At 45.0% G+C, this 9,892-nt stretch overlaps 1 protein-coding gene across 2 annotated transcripts; it reads right to left on the minus strand.

The window, feature by feature from the left end:
* Positions 1-289: 289 nt before the first annotated feature.
* LOC131204342 (histone H3.3A) lies at positions 290-5,873 on the minus strand. Of its 2 annotated transcripts, none has more exons than XM_058195521.1 (4): positions 5,717-5,873; positions 3,059-3,214; positions 2,230-2,383; positions 290-1,092 (listed from the first exon to the last, which is right to left on the minus strand). In XM_058195521.1, exons 2-4 carry the CDS (start codon positions 3,184-3,186, stop codon positions 964-966), a joined length of 411 nt encoding a protein of 136 aa, XP_058051504.1. In that variant the 5' UTR covers positions 3,187-3,214; positions 5,717-5,873; the 3' UTR covers positions 290-963. The 2 variants fall into 2 exon arrangements, with proteins under 2 accessions (XP_058051504.1, XP_058051503.1); XM_058195520.1 differs by having other exon boundaries at positions 3,059-3,217.
* Positions 5,874-9,892: the final 4,019 nt, after the last annotated feature.

Here is a 9,892-nt window from a genome sequence, read left to right on the forward strand (position 1 = left end):
TGCCTTTGGAAGTTGTGGGAGCTTCATCACTGGAGGCTTTCAAGAAGAGACTGGACTGCCATCTGTCAGAAATGGTGTAGGGACTCCTGCTTGGGCAGGGGGATGGACTAGATGACCTACAAGGTCCCTTCCAACTCTGTTATTCCGAACTTCCATCTATTCTGTTATTCCGTATTCTTTGTTTCCTATTCTGGCATGTTTGATTGAAGAGCTTCACAAACCCAACATCTCTGCCTATCCGTCCATCCGAGAAAAAGTATTCCATTAAAGTGAAAGGAAAGAAGCCAGATTGTTTTCATTCAACATTTATTTTGTTTCCTTACTGTCTCAAGGTGGTTCCCTATTGATACAAAGGTTAGAGTCACAGACACAAGACAAATGGAAAAGAGGAAATCAAAGAAAGCACTCGTCTAAATACAAAGAAGAAGGAAAAAACTCCACACGGTAAACAGAAGTGTGTAGTGCTTTGCAAAACACTTTTACAAACTCAAGACCAAAAACTCTTTATATCGCTAAAATGTCCTACAACTATATTTTTAAAGTTTTGTATATAAAACCGGATCGTTTCAAAAATGTCCCCTGGTTGGGTTTGGATTTTTTTTTTCTTTTTCTTTTTTTGCAATTCTGGAAACAAAAAAGTTTTACAAAAAAACATTATCCAGACGTCTTGCAGATTTCAAAGGTTTTGTTTTCTTTCGTTTTGTTTTTGTTTTGTTTTTTGCTTGTACATGATGAACAGCAATCAGGTCTCCTGAACCTTGGAGAGCTACTATGATAGATTATCTAACTTTCCTCACATGTCCTAGCTACTACAAACAGGAGTAGGAGAGCTGGGGGGGAGGGGGGAGAGAGAGGGAGAGAAAGAGAGAGAAAAGGAAAACCTGGAGTGTATTCTAATACACGAGCAGGATGGAGGCTGCCAAGAAAAGAGGGTGCTTAAGTGTTGGAAGGGGACTGGAACTTTTAAGCTCTTTCACCACGGATGCGGCGGGCCAGCTGTATGTCTTTTGGCATGATAGTGACCCGCTTGGCATGGATGGCACACAGGTTGGTATCTTCAAACAGACCCACAAGGTAGGCCTCGCTGGCTTCCTAGAGGATACAGAAAGGCAGAGTTAGAGAAGCGACACATCCATACCGTGTCTATTCTATTTGGGCAATGGTTGCTCCCTCGATGCTGCCTGTTGTGCCTCACCCGCCCTCCTCTCCGCAGCCGGGCCCCTCCCATCTCCTGCTATCTGAGCCAGAGACTGATAGTGAAGAAGAATGGCCTGGCATGCCTCCAGCCCCCAGCCCTGGCACCATGCCCAGACAGACTGAGCAAACAAACCTCCCTCCTATAGCATGTGAGCATGAAGCCAGCCACGAGCTAGAATGCCGGCAGCTGAGCAGGAGGACGAAAAGTAGACAGATCCCCACTTCCGGAGAATGGAGAAGCGACGTCAGCAAAAGGAAGGGAGGGGCAGGCCTGGATAAGTGCTGATTCATGGAGCCACACCCCATGGCCTATATAAAAGATCTGCTTTTTGGCATTCCTTGAGTCAGGCAAAGTCTCATCTGGTTGCTGAAGTCACACCTTGGATTCCTGCCTGCCTTGAGAACTCTGACAGGAATTTGGCAAAGCTGCAGAGGCTTCGTGGCCACGCTTGATACAGACTTCCCAGACCCGGCCGTCGGAGGAGGAGTGGGACACGACATCGCCAATGTCAAAAAGGAAAGGCCTTTGGATGAGGATATTTCGTGGCTTCCCCGCTCCCTCCCCACCCTCCAAGCCTTATCAATTTATTCAAAAGAATTTTCCAGGCTGTGGACTTCCACCAGTCTCAGCGTGGCAGAGAAAGGAAAAAAACTCTGCAGAAATCCAGAGGCCTCTCATTACAGAAGCACACTAAATCAGTGGTCACCAACCAGTGGTTGGTCCACGAGAAAAATTACTTGCATTTTTATGTTGCACTAAATACTATTTATCTTTCTAAAAAATTCGTATTAGTGGTCCGCGGGATTTAAAATAATGAATTTAGTGCTCCCTGAGGTCTGAAAGGTTGGTGACCCCTGCACTAAATGGCAGAAGATTAGCACTAGCAGTATCAGGGGGTACAGTCCTACAAGCAGGTAAGGGCCTTTGGGGCAACACTTCTGAGATACGTTTGGCTCTGAGCGGAATAGTTGTCTAACGGTACCTTGAAACAGGGTGAGAGAGAGATAGAGAGATTTTGAGGGCACACCGACCTGCAAAGCCCCGATGGCAGCACTCTGGAACCGCAGGTCTGTCTTGAAATCCTGAGCAATTTCACGGACCAGGCGTTGGAAGGGCAGCTTCCGGATCAGCAACTCTGTGGATTTTTGATACCGCCGGATTTCTCGCAGGGCCACCGTGCCAGGCCTGGATGGGATAACGTGGAAACATGTTTAACACAGCTCGCCTCCCGCAAGCAACTCCCAGGATCCCTTGAAAATCAGAAACGTTCTTTCCCACAGAAAAAGTCTGCAGAGATTCTCAGCCATCCAGGTCAGGGCTGTCCCAAAGGTGCTTTTCTTTCAGGAGGCAACTGGACTTTCCTGGTTTTTTTCTTTCGAAGATGTTTCGCTTCTCATCCAAGAAGCTTCTCCAGCTTATAGTTGAAGATATGAACTATGAATCTATGAATGAACATAAGGTAGTTGATTCCCCGCTATCCTGTCAGAGCTGAAGAAGCTTCTTGGATGGGAAGCGAAACGTCTTCAAAAGAAAAAACAAGAAAGTCCAATTGCCTCCTGAGAAAGCACCTTTGGGATATTCAAAGAAAAGTTATTAATGGTGGCAATCGAACAAAATGGACGTGCAAACTTCCCCAGGACAAATAATTCTGGAGGTGAGAATGAGTCCGGTTGGGTTGCAGGGCCTAGAGCAGGGGTCTGCAAACTTGGCTCTTTTAAGACTTGTGGACTTTAACTCCCAGCAAAGCTGGCTGAGGAACTCTGGGAGTTGAAGTCCATAAGTCTTAAAAGAGCCAAGTTTGCAAACCCCTGGCCTAGAGCAACCACTCCCCGATTCCACCAAAAGACTTAATCCAAATACCTGTAACGGTGAGGTTTTTTCACTCCACCAGTCGATGGTGCACTTTTTCGAGCAGCTTTTGTGGCCAGCTGCTTTCGTGGCGCTTTTCCACCAGTGGATTTACGGGCAGTCTGCTTGGTACGGGCCATTCTGGAAGTTTCTCAGGATGCAAAACCTCTGCTAACGAAAAAAGAGGATCCCTCATGATTAGACAAGAACACTCTTCCAACGTATTCTTGTTTTAAAAGAAAACACTAAGAAGCCAGACAACTTTCGAATATTTGTCTTGATGTACAAAGTTAACTCGCTTTCTTGGAAAACAGTCTGCTTACAAAGAATACATTTATAAATAGAATGAGAGAGAAAGGGGGAAAAAACCTTCCAATGTTTCAAAAAATAATTTTCCTACTTTGACAACCAAAATCTGTGGACAATGTGAGTTTCTTGAAACAGCAGCCTCTTTCTTCCAACATACTTGTATTATTTCAGGATAATTTCTTCTGTAAACTAATGTAAAAGATCCCATATTTTTTCCCCTGTTTACAAATCACTTGGCTTTAGAAAAAGTGATATTCTGAGTTCTGGACACTGCAAGAGAAGGCTTGGCTTACCTCTTCTCCTATTCTAAAATAACTCATAAGGCTAAGTAGTCCTTGATTTATGATCGCAAATCATAAAGACAATAATTTGAGCCCAGAATTACAGTTGTTAAGTTGCCAGGGTCGTAAATCAAGGCATTGTGTGACCAGAGGCAGCAGTTTTTGAAGCAATTGTTAAGCAAATGCAGCAGTTGTTAAATGGATCAATTTTATCCAATGGGTGTTTTTATTTTTGCTGGAAATCAGAAGCAAGCACCAGAAACCGGCAAAAAATGTTGAAAATTATAATTATGCAACCGCAGGATGCTGCAAAGATGAACCGGTTGCCAAAATGCAAACCCCGAAATGCGATCCTGTGATTGTAAGGGGGGAGACACACTGTTAACTTCAAAATTGGGATGCTAAGTAGCTTTTCCGGGTCCATCACAACAGTCATAAGCAACTGGTTGTAAGTTGAGTACTGGTATTGTCAAACCTCAAGGCATGCCTACACTCCTTGGATCCGAGTAGGATCCACCGGACCTCCTGGAACACATTTCAAAAAGTTTGTTTTAAAAAAACAAAAAAACGTGATGCTTCAAAGCAGTTTTGGAAAAGAAGGCTCTTATTGAGGCCATGTCTGTCCCGAGATTTAAAAAATGGTGCTGGAGCTGTTTAGATTAGAAAAGTCTGGTTACAGTTTGTCTTATTTTTGCATTTTGTGCAGGTAATTTCTTGCTCTGACTGAAGTGGCACAGAAGTTGCAGTAAATTCAGATGGTCCCCGACTTACAACAGTTCGTTTAGTGACCGTTCAGTTAAAACGGCGCTGAAAAAAGTGACTTATGGCTGTTTTTCACACTTAACGACCGCTGCAGCTGGTCACGTGATCAAAGTCCAGAGGCTTGGCAACTGACTCGTATTTATGGCGGCTGCAGCGTCCCCAGGGTCATGCGATCACCTCTGGCGACCTTCTGACAAGGAAAGTCAATGGTGGAAGCCAGATTCACTTAACAACCACGTTTGCTGACTTAACAACGGCGACGATTGACTTAACAACCAGGTTACTTAACTTATCAACTGTGGTGATTCACTTAAGAACCGCAGCAAGAAAGGTCGTAAAATGGGGCAAAACTCACTTAACACTTAATGTCTCACTTAACAACAAAAATGGGGGGGCTCCATTGTGGTCGTAAATCGAGGACTCCCTGTAAAAAAATGGTTAATGTACTAGGCAGGGGAGGATAACTTTGCAGCACAAGCCAACATCTTAAATTTTGGCAAAACCTACACATAAAAACCCAGGTTTTTTTCGAAGAGGCTGCAAAAAAGCTTTTTTTAAAAATCCATTAAAAGTGGATAAGAGTTCCTTGTATTAAATGAAAAAGATATTAAGGTAGGATCAGCTCCCAGGAACAAAAACGAGGAAGAGAAAGAAAAACATACAAAAAGTAGTTAGAAATAATTGAAGATACAACTACAACCACCAGACTTCAACTCCCAGAATTCCTACTTAGAAGCTCCTTCCCAAATAAACAGCTTGGAATTCTGGGAGTTGAAGTAGAACCTCTACTCTAGCCGGCTGGGTTGCGCCTGCGCGAGACTAGAGAAGACTCCACGCCCCAGAAGCCTTTGCGGAAACCGTTTCCTCCAATTGGCTGTTCGGAACGTTAGGTACACCACCCTACCCCCCCCGAACGCACGTACGCCGCGGAACTTTTTCTTTCCCACTGGCCAGCGCGCGGCCACCCAATCGCCTTCTAGCCCGGGCTCGCTAAAGAGCAAAGGGGGGGGGAGGCCGGGATGGCTTCAAAGACTCCAGGCAGACTGACACCGACTGGGCGCCAATCAGCCTCCACCTTTCCAACCTATCACGGATGCGACCGTAATCGTCGCCCTTCCGACCAATCGCCGGGGGAGGCACACGGAAGGCGGGATTTAAGCTCTTACACGGGGGGGGGGGGAACAAGAAGATGAAACGCATCGCCTCAAACGACCTCAAGTTTTTAATGCGCCCCCTTTTATTTTATTTTTTTCGTTGCCCCCCCCCTCACACCCGCCGTCGAAAGGGGGCTGACGGAAAAGGCGGCGGTGGGACTTACCTCAGCTCGTCCGCCTCGCGCTTCTGCGACCGTGGGCGCCGTGGGTCGTGTCGCGGCCGCGCTCGCGCTGCCTTCCTCGCCGACTTCCCGCCTTTCCCGCCTGCCCCCACAGAAAATGGCGGGTTCCAGGGCCAGGCTTTTTAACCATCATGCACCGCGGCTGGAGAAGGAGGCGGGAGCTGGGGGAGGGAGGGGAGGGTCAGCTGAGGTAAACATGGCGCGCGGGCCGCCATCTTGGGCCCGGGGCCTTCCGAGCGACTCCTCGCCCGGCTTCTTACGAGCCACGGGTGGATTTGCCGTGGTTCTCGGCTCCAGGGCGGCTGGGATGAGGCAACGCGGAGATAAATAAGAGAAATTTATAAATCTGGCTTCGCAGGATACCCAGTCCGCTCCGGAGAGAAGGGGGCGCAGAAGGACCCCGCTCGGAAACGTTGCCTTCCTGAGGGGAATTTCTTGATCTATTTCTGTCATCGATTTCGTATCTGTGGTTTTGTATCTTTTCTATGGCCGTCCTCTATTTTTGATGCCTTTATATTAGATGATATCTAGGTGCACAGGAAAGGGCTATATAAGCAGGTACGGGTGTATCTATACAGGTGGTCCTCGACTTACAACAGACCGTCCAAAGTTACAGCGGCGCTGAAAAAGAGACTTGGGACCATTATTTCATACTTATGACCGTTGCTGCATCCGCCATTTGGTCATATGAGCAAAATTTCAGATGCTTGGCAACTGACTCATACTTATGACGGCTGCAATGGGGTTATGTCAGGGGTCTGCAAACTTGGCTCTTTTTAAGTCTTGTGGACTTCAATTCCCAGCAAAGCTGGCTGAGGAACTCTGGAAGTTGAAGTCCACAAGTCTTAAAAAGAGCCAAGTTTGCAGACCCCTGGGTTATGTGATCCCCTTTTGCATCCTTCTGACAAGCCAAGTCAATGAGGAATCAAGATTCCCTTAACAACTCTGTGATTTACTGTAGTGATTCACTTCACTATATCATGAAAGGTCGTAAAATGGGGCAAAACTAGGGGTGAAATGCTCCCGGTTCGGACCAGATCGCACGATCCGGTAGCGATGGTGGCGGGTGGTTCGGAGAACCGGTAGGAAAAATCCCTGCCCCCTTCCCATGCCCAGCTGAGCCGTGTGATCATCAGAGGTTGTTTTTTTTTTTTTACTTTTAAAAGCATTTTTTCTTCGGCCAAGAAAATGCTTTTAAACGTAAAAAAAAAAAAAGCCTCTTGATGATTGCACGGCTCAGCTGGGATCGTCAAGAGCCTTTTAAAAGCCTTTTTTCTACAATCTCTGGCTTTTAAAAGTGTAAAAAAAAAGTTGGCCACGCCCACCCAGTCACATTACCCCCACCAAGCCACGCCCACAGAACCGGTAGTAACATTTTATATTTCACCACTGGGCAAAACTCACTTAAGAACTGTTGCATTTAGCAACGCAAATTTTGGGGTCAATTGTGATCGCAGGTTGAGGATTACTTATACAGGTGGTCCTATACTTATGGTCATTTTTTTATATATTCTTTTTTTTGTTTTTTTGTTTACATTTATACCCCGCCCTTCTCCGAAGACTCAGGGCGGCTTACAATGTATAGGGCAATAGTCTCATTCTATTTGTATATATTTACAAAGTCAACTTATTGCCCCCCCAACAATCTGGGTCCTCATTTTACCTACCTTATAAAGGATGGAAGGCTGAGTCAACCTTGGGCCGGGCTCGAACCTGCAGTAATTGCAGGCTTTGTGTTCTTAATAACAGGCCTTACCAGGCAGAGCTAAACCGGCCCCTTTTGCACTTTTTAAAAAAAAAAAAAATTCAAGGCAGCAAATAACTGCTTTCTGCTCATATTTTCCCCACAACCTATCACCTTGTGAGGTGGCTTGGGCTGAGTGAGTGACAGGGCCAAAGTCACCTAATGGACTTTTATAGATTTCTAGCTTGTCTTAACCGCTAAACCAAACTGGCTAGCAACTGTTCAAAGTTACAAAATGATTTATGACTACCCCATGACTACTGGAGGCTCAAATATGAGAACAAGGAAGTTATTTAATTAAAGTGACCCCTGAATGTTATGCTAGAAGAACCTGTAAAGGGGATGCAAAGAGGCTTTTGATAACGTTTGGGACTATTTAAACAGAACTGATTGATTACTTATGGGATACAAAGAACTGTGATTAGTGTACTTCTTGAAGGGCAATTTTAGGTCTGAACCAGGGGTGAAATGCTCCTGGTTCGGACCGCTCATGCGATCCGGTAGCGATGGTGGCGGGTGGTTCGGAGAACCGGTAGGAAAAATCCCTGCCCCCTTCCCATGCCCAGCTGAGCCGTGTGATCATCAGAGGTTGTTTTTTTTTTTTTACTTTTAAAAGCATTTTTTCTTCGGCCAAGAAAATGCTTTTAAACGTAAAAAAAAAAAAAGCCTCTTGATGATTGCACGGCTCAGCTGGGATCGTCAAGAGCCTTTTAAAAGCCTTTTTTCTACAATCTCTGGCTTTTAAAAGTGTAAAAAAAAAGTTGGCCACGCCCACCCAGTCACATTACCCCCACCAAGCCACGCCCACAGAACCGGTAGTAACATTTTATATTTCACCACTGGGCAAAACTCACTTAAGAACTGTTGCATTTAGCAACGCAAATTTTGGGGTCAATTGTGATCGCAGGTTGAGGATTACTTATACAGGTGGTCCTATACTTATGGTCATTTTTTTATATATTCTTTTTTTTGTTTTTTTGTTTACATTTATACCCCGCCCTTCTCCGAAGACTCAGGGCGGCTTACAATGTATAGGGCAATAGTCTCATTCTATTTGTATATATTTACAAAGTCAACTTATTGCCCCCCCAACAATCTGGGTCCTCATTTTACCTACCTTATAAAGGATGGAAGGCTGAGTCAACCTTGGGCCGGGCTCGAACCTGCAGTAATTGCAGGCTTTGTGTTCTTAATAACAGGCCTTACCAGGCAGAGCTAAACCGGCCCCTTTTCCACTTTTTAAAAAAAAAAAAAATTCAAGGCAGCAAATAACTGCTTTCTGCTCATATTTTCCCCACAACCTATCACCTTGTGAGGTGGCTTGGGCTGAGAGTGAGTGACAGGGCCAAAGTCACCTAATGGACTTTTATAGATTTCTAGCTTGTCTTAACCGCTAAACCAAACTGGCTAGCAACTGTTCAAAGTTACAAAATGATTTATGACTACCCCATGACTACTGGAGGCTCAAATATGAGAACAAGGAAGTTATTTAATTAAAGTGACCCCTGAATGTTATGCTAGAAGAACCTGTAAAGGGGATGCAAAGAGGCTTTTGATAACGTTTGGGACTATTTAAACAGAACTGATTGATTACTTATGGGATACAAAGAACTGTGATTAGTGTACTTCTTGAAGGGCAATTTTAGGTCTGAACCAGGGGTGAAATGCTCCTGGTTCGGACCGGCTCGCGCGATCCAGTAGCGATGGCGGCGGCTGGTTCGGAGGACCGGTAGCAAAAATCCCTGGCCCCGCCCCCCCGCCTCTGCTGAGCCGCACCATCAGCAGGTTTTTTTTTTTACTTTTAAAGCAGTTTTTCTTCAGCTGAAACATGCCTTGAAAAGTTTAAAAAAAAAAACCTCTGATGATTGTGGGGCTGAGCAGAGATCATCAAAACCCTTTAATTTCCCTCATGACTATTGCAGCAAAGTGGGGGGGAGGGGGGAGAGAGAAGCCAGATTCATCTTTTTTATCATCTTACTGTCATCTTACTATCTCCTGTTGGTAATCTTATGATTTATCACTTGTTTGCAAATTATGGTTGATTGTAACTATGATTTATGATCTACGACCTATCCATCCTTCTGAGGTGGGTAAAATGAGGACCCAGATTGTTGGGGGTCAATATGCTGACTGTAAAACGCTTAGAGAGAGCTGTAAAAGCATACATGGTATATAAGTCGAAAGAGTTATTGCTATCACTTTGTTGTATGTGTGTACACTGAGAGCAGCTGTACCAGAGACAAATCCCTTGTGTGTCCAATCACACTTGGCCAATAAAGAATTCTATTAAGAGAAAAGGTGGTATATAAATGCAGTCAACAAGTAATGTATCAATCTCTAATAGATCTAAAGAGTTACTGTGCCATGTGTGCAGACTTAGTCTTGTGCACAATGTTTCCATGCAAGTTGCAACA

This window comes from Ahaetulla prasina, chromosome 10, assembly GCF_028640845.1.
Source record: "Ahaetulla prasina isolate Xishuangbanna chromosome 10, ASM2864084v1, whole genome shotgun sequence".
NCBI lineage: Eukaryota > Metazoa > Chordata > Lepidosauria > Squamata > Colubridae > Ahaetulla > Ahaetulla prasina.

What these genes read in the sequence shown, in the direction of transcription:
- LOC131204342 (XM_058195521.1), bottom strand. Translation starts at nt 3,186, where the DNA reads ATGGCCCGTACCAAGCAGACTGCCCGTAAATCCACTGGTGGAAAAGCG. An exon ending in AAAAAACCTCACCGTTACAG is followed by an intron (nt 2,384 to 3,058) that starts GTATTTGGATTA and finishes TATCCCATCCAG; the next exon opens with GCCTGGCACGGTGGCCCTGC. An exon ending in CTGCCATCGGGGCTTTGCAG is followed by an intron (nt 1,093 to 2,229) that starts GTCGGTGTGCCC and finishes TGTATCCTCTAG; the next exon opens with GAAGCCAGCGAGGCCTACCT.